Raw genomic sequence first — 12,500 nt, 5'->3', positions numbered from 1 at the left:
TGTTCACAAGCTCCTTTCAGGCAGAGACCAGCGACCTGGAGTGTGTCATAGGGTGAAATGGAGGCATGTGCTAAATGAAAAGCCTTAGTTCCTCAGGCAATCGAGGATATCTGCATACTTCAGCCACTATCAGGGAGAGTGTGGGAGTAGGACATTTTTGTCTAGTCCATTTCTCTGAGCCCTGGGAGGAAAGCCACAGTCAGTCCATCTGAGCCTGATGAGAGCTGTTTCTTTCTTTGGTCCTTTGGGTCTCATGGACATAAGCCCTATAAGACTTTCAGAGGTAGTTGTTGGGGAGACCCCACATCTAGAGTGCTAGAGGTTCAAACCAAACCCTTCATTCCTCAGGGTAAAGCTCAGAGTTACAAGTTCCCTCCCGATTTTATGTTGCTAGGTCAGAGATGGGGATTATGGAGACTGCGTCTTCTCAGCCTTTCCTACCTGTTTTGATGTGGCTATTTTCTCCTTTACCCAATGGATATGGGTCATTCAGATTCTTGATTTCTTTCAGAGGGAACTGCTTTGTTTATAGTTACAGGTTTAGTGTTTCTGTGGGATAAAGTGAGTTCAGGACTTGTGTCACCAGCTTGGACCAGAATCAGAATACCTCACACTTTTATATCTTTGGACCTGAATTCTCTCCTCTGACCTCCACACTGATCTCTGCCACCTCTCCTCTGATGTCTCCGAAAGGTCTCAAACTTGCACAAAAAGATAGTACTTTTCTGAATGACACTTCTAGGAGAAACAGATCAGGGCAAACAAGTCATCTGTGATTGCTACTTTTTAAAAAACTTTTTTCAAATGTAATTCACCAGCATGCATTCTTGATATTCCCAAACTCATCACTTCTCAGTCACCATCACTCCTTCAAAAGCTGCCTCCTTTGTCTCTGCTTCTACTCTTGCTATTTTACTATCTTTTTACCAAAAAGTGGTCCCCTCAGAACCATGCATCAAGATTTTTGTTATTGGTTTTTTTTTTTTTTTTTAAATCTCTCAGCACAAAATCCAAATTTCTTAGCAAGGCCTAGGAAGCCTGGCTGCCTCTCTATCTTCTTCTACTCCTCTCCCCTCACCAACTTCCTCTGCTCCAATATCACTGTCTTTGCAATGGGGCAAGCTGTGTACTTTCTCTGGGAATTCCTACTTGCTCCTCTTTGTTCAAATACTTTTCCCTCTAGATAGGGTAACAAGATCAAAGAAACAATGCTCAGTTACATTTGAATTCCAGATTAAAAACCTATTTTTTAGCATAAACTATCTCAAATACCTCATGCCCAGCAGAATGGTCTAATTCAGATGTGTATAGTAAGTACTAATTTGATGGGATGGAAAATTAGCACACAAACAAGACCCATCGATGTATTAACAATGTATTTTGTCAAAGAAATTCCTATTAATGTAAAGAAAAAAGACTATCTCTGGCTCTGATTCCATTGTTTTTATTTTTATATTTCTCTCTCTCTCTTTTTTTTTAATTTATTTGCTCAGTTGCATTTCTTGTGTGAGATAAGGTTTCAGTCTGGGAGGGGGATGGTTCAGATAAGTTAATTGGAGTCCCTCAAATCCACAAGTTGATTCACACTAAAAAGTCTCTTCAGTTTCCTGTCATGTTTTCTGCATCAGAAGCCATATACAACACGACTTGAAATTAAGTCACAAATGCACTGATGTGGGAGAAACCGTAGCATTTTTTCTGACTTAAGGATAGGCCAAAATTTCCTGAACACTGATTTTCTTGCTCATAAAGATTGGTACTTTGTTTCAGTTTAACACAGTAAAGTAAAGAAAGACTATGCAGTGCTAATATTATATATAATTTTGAAATATGATAGTAATTTTCATCTAGAAATGTCTCACAAAAGAGGCTTAATAAATATGTTAACTAAGAATTCCCTTTGCCTTTATTCATATGATTCTGCCCCAAGGTTTTCTTTTTACGACCATGTATACTAGTGCCTAAATCTTGTTAAACAAGTATTGCTAAACTCTTAAATCTGCCTGTCTTTCCCAAGCCAGAATAACTGGGGGTAACTAATTACATATAGTAAGAGCTCAATAATTAGTAATTCACTTATTTACTGAATTACAGTCATTATCTTCAAAAGGCAAATCACTGGTGGAGACCTTTCCCCTCCTCCCACCCCCAGATAAGGGCTAACTTTGGAATGTCAAATCACCAACAGCAGCTTCAAAGAAAATGTACCTTTAAAATTATTTAGGCTCCTGGATACCACACAATAAGTCTCTTAATAGGAATAAGTTGTCTAGCAAATAATTTGTTCTTCTACACAGCACCATAACCCACTTGCCACATCAATCCATGAAGTAGGTAGCATATTTGTTCAACTATTTAAATGTGCATATACCTACATACACACATCTGCTTGTTCATGGACACAAAGATGTGCTTTCATAAATCAGGTTTGCATAAAATAATGAACTTTCTCACTGGCTTTACTTGTTTCCTAAACTTTAGCTTTCTTTTTCTTTTGTTGTTCTTTACTACTTAAATCTTCAAAATGATCTTGTCAGAAGGTCTCATTTGAACACTTGGGTTTTAATGAAGTCCTCATTACTGCTCATCTATAATTGATACTCTTTTTGGACTTCACAGGATACAAGGGTCTTGACTTTAGACAGTCCTTCTTGAAGTGCGTAGAGATGATCCTTTAGAAGATGTCAGAAATCTGGGAGCATAATCTCACCCACCACAAATTCCTAGTTAGCTCTAGACTAGTGCTGAAGCTTACTTAGACTTTCACCTTTATTGGTCCTCAGTGTCAGGAACAACTGTCAGTTAATCTTAGTATTTTGGGATAATGTTTACATTATTTTTCAACTTGGTTATTTCCGAGAAAATGATACTTCTTTTGATGTTATCATAGCAACACTCAAATTGCATAAACTAGATTTGGTGTTCCATACTGATAACTATGTTTTTAAAGACTCAACCCAAATCTTATTATTGTAAAGTATATGCCATCTACATCACCTTCTCAAGACTTCTCATGATATATTCCTCAAGGACATAGTAACAGGGAATCCCATGTGTGTGCTTTCCATCTTATAAAAATTATTTCATTAAAATGTACTGATCCCATCCAGCTGAATCCACAGTGATATTTATTTTCTTGGTAAGTTTATAGTTATGATGAGAAAGAGTAATACCATAGAAAAATTTGTAATCACATTTTTAAGGGGATAATGCTTACCTGTAAATTTTTAACATAAAGGTAAAAGGGAACTGACCTATATTTTTGTGTTAATTAGCTGCCTATATATCTTACCTAAAAATTCTAGATGGATAGAAGTAGAGTGAATATTTACATTATTCCTCACCTTTTCCCCTTAGCTCTGTTTCTGCTCATTTCTACCATGATCACAAATAAGGAGAAGTATAAAAAAATAGAACATGGAAAATGGGATTTTTACTATAATTTTCATATGTAAATGGTATAATCACTTGGGCAGGGATCAGTAAAACTTTGCTTCAAATAGCTACCTTGTTATCAATTTTAAAAATACATCCATGGAGAAGGGATCAATTAATTTTGGTCTTTCAATTATCCAAATCATCTAGTTTTCTTTCACTTGGAATCTTTTGCTTTGAAAATCGTTATTAAGCTAGGAAAAAAAAAATGTAGTCGTTTTCTGAGATTCCTGCTGCTACTCTACTTTCCTGCCCCCTGATGAGCTCACTCCATTCACAGTAATGGCCATATCTCCATCTAGTGGTTCCCTAATCACTGAATACCTGGACGGCGGTGAAGAAAGGACAGGAGAGAAGTTGCTCCAGTAACACCAGTCAGGATGATTTCAGAGTGTCAGAAAAGAAACTGTAGAACTGTACATGAATCCCTGAGCACAAGCCCCAAAACATCTACTCAGTCATACTGATAGAATTGAGAAATTAGGCAAAGGTTAATGAAGGATCATTTTAGCCTAGATACTAAATCAGATGATCTTACACATTCGAAGCACTTATACTAAAATATTTCAGTAGGAACATCTATTTTGGTAGTAAAAATATAAAAAGTTGATTAAGTCATATTTGTTTTTTAAAAAGGAAAAAAATTGAATTACTGACTTGGATAAAACTTAAATGGTTCATCATTAATGTTATTTTCCAACACTATGTTAGCATCTTTTGAAAATAGAGATGACCAGCTCTACTGGTCAGTACTTCTCCTCATGAAGCATATATAATTTCCCCCACGCTGACTTAATCTTTATATAAAACCTTAAAAGAAAATACTGATTTTTAAGTAAACACAGGAAAAGGATATGCTTGATTTAGGATTAGAAACTTAAGCAATACTTGCATTGAGCTATTGACAAAACAATATAGGTAATGCGATTTTAACAACTTGGTTTCAGGACACTTATCATCATGGATTTAGGGATGTGGATTATTTAATAAAATTTCAAGCCAAACACACACAAAAAGAAAAATTAGAGAAAGTGACTGACCATCCACACCACATGAAAACTTGCAGTAAAATGAAGATAGGAGCTGACATCATGGTACAGGCACGACTCGTTGTGCACATAAGTTGATCCTATTAATAACGGGCAAAGTAGCAAGTACAGGAAAAGGAAAGAAAACACAAAGAAGACATACAAGATGAGATTTCATGCAGTTTGCTGGCAGTTGGCAGTTCATGTGAGCCTCCTTCCAGAGCAGATGCACAGTGACCATTGCAAAATAAGCATTACCAATGTATTTCACTGCTAAAGCAACACGAGCCATGACTAGCACAGTGAGCTACTGAGCAAGACTTGTACTTTCACACACACCCCAATGTAGAATTCACAAGACTGGAACTACTGCAATTTTTTGTCTTAGTGCAGTCTTTCCAGGGCCTTGGAGCAGATCGTCTCCTAAGCTGAAGATATTTCGGGCAACTGGGCTTTTTAGGTAATCTTTCCAGTTCAGCCGATTGAATTTAATCTCAGTCTGTGCTGACAAATAGTTGACGAATGAAGTTTGCTTAATGAGCAGCACTCCCCTGGGCCCACAGTCAACATTCTCTGGGGACTGATTTGACATGGGCAAAGCTCCTGAAAATCTAGCAGATGGAATAACAGAAGTCCTCAGATCTGGATCGTTCTTTAAGTCTAACCAGATAAAATGGAAAACAACAGTTAGGGGCAACTCAGACTCACTTTCTCCATCACAGAGAAGTGATCAATAGTCTAGGCAGAGATAACTGCGATTTACTGTGACACATCTTTTTGCCTTACTCCTCCTCATTGATCTATGTCATCTCATTGCATCTCATGTATCTGTGGAAATACCTTATTTTGGGGTGGAGGACAAAGGTGGCTATGTGTTCATTTGAGGAAATAAGTATGGGGTTGATAAGTCTGTTCTAAAAAAATTATAGCTTCCATCTGTGCACATTAATCAAGAGGTGATCTGACGTTTTTTTAGAATAAACAATAACCAAGACAATGCTCTCTTTTTGCATGATCCTTGGAGTCTACAAGCCACTTCATGCAGAGGCCCACCATGAAGAATAAGAATCGAGGAAAATTAGACTTAAAATTAGTTTATAAAAGTAAGCAGGGATTACGAGGTGGTCTTCACATTTGAGAATGCAGTTTCTTAATGGTTAAAATGATTTTAAAACCAGACAGCTGACTGTATGCAGAGTATCTCACAACAGTATTTGTCAGAGGACGTTTGCTGACCTACAGGAAAGCAGTGGTCATCCTGACATCAGACACGGGAAAGATGTTTTGTATAATTTTTACCAACTTAACCATTGGTACTTGACCTGGTCTAATATCATGCAAGGTAAAAAATACAAATCTCTGATAGAGTCAGAAACCATGTTAAAAAAAAAAAAAGATAATAGGACAACAGCTATTTCAAAGGTTTTATATACACTAAACTAATACAAAATACCTTTTATATCTTCAAGAATAAACGAAGGGAGGCAACTCCTATCATAAATCACACTGTCAATTACTATTGATGAGAAGGTGTTTAAAATGGTCAGATTTGTGACTGTGGATTATTAGTAAATTCACCAGAAATGTGTTTGAAAGTACAATTTCTGTGTGAAGGACAGATAGAAGCAACTGTGAAGCTTAGGCTAACCGTGAAAAATACTGAAATGAAAAATCTATCGACCAGCAAGTACATCATGCTACTGAGAAACACTAGGATTATGTTTGAGTTAAAACTGTAATCTGTCTCCTTAAATTCTTGAAGACAATGACCACTTGATTTCTCATATTCTAATACAATAAATGTTTGGTCTTACCAAGACATTGTTATCAAAGCAGACATCAGGCCCTTTTCGATATCTGGGTTGCTTAACCATATCGCAAGGATCTGGACCATCAGCTGAAGACACTTGTTAAGGAATATGAAGTTTCTTTCTCTTTTCACACAAACAACAAAAGAATGGACACCTACGTCATTAGTCTAGTCCAACACAACGAGTTCCAGTGTTTAGGGATTTAAGGAAAGTAAACTTCTAGAAATTTTCTTTTGTCAAACTAGTGGCTTTGCAAAGGGATCATTTTTATTTTTACTCTGTAGAGCATGCCCTTGGGCAAGGACTGAATAGATATTTGCAAAATATAAGTGGATGAAAGGAAGAAATGACGCTGAGTAGAAGATTCGTACGTATAAAACAGTGCAAGAAAAGACATGGCTGCCTCTGATGGAGCAAGACAGAAATACAAACTAATTGCTAATAGTAAACCTCAATGTCAAACTCCCTCTCCCTCCCCACCAGAAAAAACAGGGGTAAATGCAAAGAGTGTACGCGCTCTGTAGAATCTCTGCTGTCCACAATGATTTACTAGTCATTGCATTGTCCTTTAGCATATTTACAACCAGGAAAGTTTTGTTGTTACTACCACTGCAGCTGGAGCCCAAGACAGGCCTCCCATTTTTTTTTTTTTAAGGCTGAATAATATTCCAACATAGGCATACATCACACCCACCCCCATTTATAACCATTGAGTGTTGACAGCTTTCTACCACACCAGCCCTGGCTAGCAAGAGCAAAAACCCAGCACCTCTCCAACCACCACTGAACCCCAAACCAGTTGCTCCTTCAGTGGCCCCTCAAGCCATTTCCAGATCTCCTTGGAAACCTGTACTATCACCTACACGAAGCCTCATTCTAGGAGCAGGCAACCTTTCACATTCTACTGGTACCTGCACAGGTCTGCACAGTCAAACCAGATTTCGTGTGAGGAGTCCATTCTGCCCCTGTGGGGTAATCACAGCCATCGGAATGTCTTTCTCTTGGAGCATAAACAATGTGACAGGGTTACGAATGCATTACTGAAAGATGGCAATTCTTTCAACATCTCTGACCCCAAAAAGGATACAAGTCTGCTCTGCCTGTATGAGCAGTCGTGTGTCGCAGGGACAAGTTCCTTTGCTCTCAACCATAATGAATATTAAGTTGGTGTTCATGAGTTTTTCTACATGGAAGATTCTGTAAAATAAATATTTTTAAAAATTGCAGAAAATGAACATTTTCTTTTGGGGAGAAAAAAACCAAAATCTTTCGAAGAATCTTACATATTAAAATGAAAGCCAACATCTGACATCTTGAGGCACAAATCATCACCAATATAAATAGTGAAACAAAATGAAAATGATTTTTAGCAGAGAAACATGACCATGTTTTTATTCATTAGCATGCACATCTTACCTCTCTGGAATACTAGAAAATTGCAATAGATTTTTTAAGCGTTAGTCCTCAGTGCAAAATAAGCCCTCCTGAGTTGCTGTAACTCACAAAATCAATGTTTTATTTGACATGGCTAAGCAATTGTATTTATTACTGCATTAATCTACAGGTAAAAAATAATTAGAAGCCCAAAATGTCTAAATATCCTGCCTAAGTTAAGGGCAGAGTTAGGTCAGTGCAGTTCAACAAACACGGAGACAGAAATGTCTTCTGCTTTGTCCAGTATGGTATACAAGAGCCACCTGAGGCTTGGGAGCTCCTGAAATTTGATTAGTGGGACTGAGACACCAAGTTTAATATTAGTTGTAATCGATAATTGAAGTAGCCTCTCGGGCTTGTAACTACTAAACTGGACAACACAGATACAGATGGAATAAGGGCTTTCAATTCCATGTAGGGTTTTTTGTTGTTGTTGTTCTGTTTTTTCCCCCCATGTCTTAAGCTGCTTCTGTTGCCTTTAATGACAGTAACATTTTCATCTTGGTTGCTTAAGAGTCGTTACTTTATGATTATACATTTTCCCCAAAAAGTGGAATTTTCTTTTTCTCCACTGAATGTGGAATACAAGGATAAAGTGACTCAAAGCCACCATGATTGAACTTAGTATATTGATTACAAATCTGTACATTATATTTAACTTAGCAACCTGTGCTTTAAAAATTGATTATTACCAGGCCCCTGTTAGTCAAAGGCCAAAGGATTCTGAAATTTTGAGATAACCATACAGCTACAATTCTGTTTGCGGAACTTGACAGTAGGATATGCTAAATTCTATACAAGATGGTATGATCTTTTTTTTTGAGTTGAGGCCTGACTCTTCTCTTCCTATCTTCAACATCCTCCTAGAACACAGAGATCTGCTAAAACTCAAAAAGTCATACTGACCAGGTCTGTTAAAAATTCATGCTAGTTGCAGTTAACCGCTGCTGGAAACGTCTGTTACCAACGTCTGGATCCTCTAGCAACTCTCCCAGCCCTTTCACATGCTCATATGACCTCACCTCCTCCTATTTCCTCTTCTCTAGGTTAACATTGCTTCTAGAATTACCTGCCCTCAAGTGTCCCCAGTCTGTGCCTCTCTGCTCTGTTCTCAGGGATCATGTGACACGGGGGATTGCTCTCTCTCAAAACTTTGCAAAATCCCACCTTGCCTTTTTCTTTTATCCCTCACAACCAAATGAAATTCTCAATCTCTTCCAAAAATTACTCAGGATGTGTTATGCCTACTGGTGAGTAACATTAACCTGATTTTTAGGAAGTAGTATTTTTCTCCTAGTTTTTTCATCCTAATTCAAAGATGCACTCAATTGTCAATTAGAAATAAAACACCTCCCTCCCAAGAATACCCTTCTGTAAAACTACTTAGTAAATAAATGTAAATAGCGATTGATCATATATTTGGCTTAGAATCACTCAGAATTACTATAATTCTATTATTATTACAGTCAGTGCCTTTAATTCTATGACTTCAGAAAAATTCTTAGAAGGGTCCTTTTAGACAAAAATATAGTAAAATACAACCAAAATTTTCTAGGTTCTGCCTCAAAGTTAGTGCAATTTTTTGATCCTATTGTGATAGTTGACAGTTTAGCCACTCAGGATGAATCTATAGAAGGCAAATTTAAGAAACCTACAGCCAAACTAAAGATCTGTTTTCAACTACAAATGGTCCTGTGTCTCTCCGATGTGAACAATAATCCCCCTCATTTTCTGTAATGATTATAAAAGTGAATCCAGTTTCTTAGTGAACTAGGACTGTTCCTGAAAGGAAGACATGTTTACCTGGAGCAGTTTCCACAGTCTAATACACCACTGAATGATTTGCTATCATTATCGAAGAAATACTGGGTTTGTTCAGTAATGCAACTCTGCTTTGACAGAGAAGCCGTGAAGTCCTCTTCTTCCATCTCCACTGTGGGAAACAAAAAACACAGATCACCACGAGGAGATACTATGGTCCATGCCCAGACATTTATGCCTCAAAGAGAAAAGCAAGGGTATAAGAGTGGACACTCTTCGTGGCTTGTTTATTGCTGGATAAGGCAGGAGCAGCCCCTAACAGATGCCCAATAAATAACAATAAATTCAATAAATAGGAGGTTACAAAATGGAGGCCAATAGGACATTTTAAAAAAGGTTGCCAAAGCATGAGCTAAGTTTTGGCAAAGAGATTCTAACCTGCCAAATGCGTGGGCTCTCTCTCTCTCTTTCATAGACACAAATGCACATATTTTCTCACTGAGTTGGGTGAACTCAGCACATCCCAAAACAAAATTTTAATTATTATGACAATAGCTGAGTATTTGCATACCTGCTTCAAGAAGTCGTGGAAAGGTCAGACTCAGGAGGAACTGCTGTAGAATAGACCTAAGTTGTAAATATGAATGATTAGTGATCAAAATCTAAACTACACAATAAAACCTGAGCAATTTTGCCTGTACACATTTCTTTTGCATCTGTTAAGAAAAGAATGGAGAATTGGCCAATAGAAAGTTGAGGAGCATTTTTATATAAGTATTTCTTAAATTTTACAGAACAGTGTAATTTTGTGAAGTCAGAAATGTTCAGGACCAGGTGAGGGATACGCAGGGGTGAAGAGACCTAAGGAGACATGTGATCGTGGAGGAGTGGTAGCTCTGGTGTCAACAGTTCATGACATAGGTTTCATGTTCAGGAGTGCTTCCTTAGTTTAGTTTTAACACTCTGAGGTGGAGAAAAACAGAAGACCAAACAAAAACAACCTTGTGCCATTGGTCTGTGAACTCTTTACTTGACAATATAGAATATATTTGGAGATACATACTGTGACATTCATAAACTAAAATATACCTATGATCCAAGGCACACAGCACAATTCAGTTTTATAGTAAATGACAATTAAGCCAATACTATAGGATAGTACAGAATTACTTGGAACTGAATTTAGTTAGAAAAGGGGGGGGGGGCGAGAAGGTAGATTCAGTTCATTTCAGTTTTATATAGTAAATGACAATTGAGCCAATATTATAGAATAGTACAGAATTACCTGGAATTGAATTTAGTTAGAAAAAGGGGGGTGAGAGGTAGATTCTGGCCAGAAAAAAATCATATACTATGATATTTAGAATATATGAGTCAATTAATATATAAATAACCAGTGTCACAATAAAAAGCACCATTTTCCAGGGTTTTTCCCTAGAAAAAAAATCAGATTGTTAACACAAAATCTTTATTCCACTTTATGAAAGCGACCACTTAATTTCAGCTGGGGAAGCCTCACCATCAATGAACGGTAAAGATGAATCCACATGGGAATAAGGGTGGGACGATACGGCAGGGAAAGGCTACAAACGAAGGGGGAGAGGAGAGGAAGGAGGTAAGGAGTGAGGGAGAGAAAGGATCCCAGACAGAAAAGGAGATTGAGTTACCTGACTGACCAGAGCCAAACGATGACAAATTTGACCTTACAGACTCTCCACAGTGCCTCAAACAGTTTAAATGTCTTATTTTCATAGGTGGTGGAATATAAGTGAGGTGTAGAAGGAGGAAGGGAGGGTCAATCAGTGACAAGACAGACATACCCATTTCAGCAATGTCTCTAAAACTCTGCCTGCCTTTGTACAAATAGGAGGTGAAGAGAGAAGTCATGATGTCTTGAATTGGATCCACAAAGACATCTAATTTGGATAGTAAAGGCAACAGGTAAAAACTTTTTATAGGTTCATAGACCTAAAATGTGAAGAGTGGAGTGTACAGAGAACACAGAAGAGAGCAGGAACAGATTTCTGAAGAGGCTGGAGTGTGCAGGCACAAACCCTGTTTTCGTATGAAAAACTAAACAACTGTAACTGCTTTAAATTGACCGTGGAGGAGAAACTATTTGTAAATATGATCAGTGTGTGACTTAGAAGTGAAAAAAAGGAGTTCCCGTAATAATGACACACATGCCACAAAGTGGGCATTGCCATCAAATCTGTTACTATTTTACACGCGCTTTCTCAGTACCAGTGAAAATAGTGACTTACCAGGCAGCAGCCGTGGCCCACCAGCCAATGTGTAGTATGTCTGCTATCGACGGCTGGAAAATAGAATGAAACGGTCGTTACAAGAATGGACGCTGAGCGTTTGCTGGAGAGGAACTGGGGTGGGGACGTTACTGACCACGTATGCCGAGCGGTGCCCTGCCCCTTGCTTGGGCGCAGCGCCGGGTTCACACACTGACTGATAATCGTAAGACTTGTTAAAAGCATAAACCGATATATTAACCAGGTGTCTCATCAAACTTGGGTCGATCTCCCCAAAAAATCTTCCAATCTAGTACAGAAGGGAAAATAAGAAAGTTTCAAATTGACGCCACATGTGTACACCCCAACTGTTGCCACGACGATCAGTGAGACAAACTGTGAACTGAAACTACTCTGCGGCTGACAAACCAGAGCCGGGAGCTGAAAGGGACATTCCGAAAGAAGTGAAGAGGAGGAGCTTTCAATGCTCGGGGCTCTGTGTGATGTTTGTGGAAAGAATGGACACGGTTGACTAAGCATTATGGTCACAATCCGATTCCCTGTGGGGAAGAGGAAAGGAGCATAACTGAGAGAAAGGGGTGGGACTGGAAAAAGACGAGGAACCTCAAGGGGCAAACTTGAGGCTCATCAACTCCAGCCCATAAACATGGCCAGTTAAGAAAATGCTCATTGTTGGGGCGCCTGCGTGGCTCAGCTGGTTAAGCCTCTGCCTTAACAAGAGGTCGTGATCTCAGGGTCCTGGGATCAAGCCCTGGGTCAGGCTCTTG

The 12,500-nt window shown here is 38.4% G+C and overlaps 1 protein-coding gene across 7 annotated transcripts in view; it reads right to left on the bottom strand.

The window, feature by feature from the left end:
* The window catches only part of CACNA2D1 (calcium voltage-gated channel auxiliary subunit alpha2delta 1), a 509,819-nt gene that overhangs the window by 17,778 nt on the left and 479,541 nt on the right, over nucleotides 1-12,500 (bottom strand). For 6 of the 7 annotated variants that reach the window (XM_082692508.1, XM_082692509.1, XM_082692504.1 and 3 more), the window contains 6 exons: nucleotides 11,870-12,022; nucleotides 11,734-11,786; nucleotides 10,041-10,096; nucleotides 9,512-9,641; nucleotides 7,362-7,471; nucleotides 6,278-6,360 (listed from right to left, as the gene is read on the bottom strand). In XM_082692508.1, the coding sequence (XP_082548634.1) occupies nucleotides 6,278-6,360; nucleotides 7,362-7,471; nucleotides 9,512-9,641; nucleotides 10,041-10,096; nucleotides 11,734-11,786; nucleotides 11,870-12,022 (585 nt within the window). Of the gene's footprint in view, nucleotides 1-4,414; nucleotides 4,565-6,277; nucleotides 6,361-7,361; nucleotides 7,472-9,511; nucleotides 9,642-10,040; nucleotides 10,097-11,733; nucleotides 11,787-11,869; nucleotides 12,023-12,500 lie in introns of those variants that run through there. The other variant, XM_082692510.1, reaches the window with a different exon arrangement.

The sequence above is a fragment of the Mustela nivalis genome (assembly GCF_964662115.1).
Source record: "Mustela nivalis genome assembly, chromosome: 12".
Taxonomy (NCBI): Eukaryota; Metazoa; Chordata; class Mammalia; order Carnivora; family Mustelidae; genus Mustela; species Mustela nivalis.
This window is presented reverse-complemented; position numbering and strand designations above follow the sequence as displayed.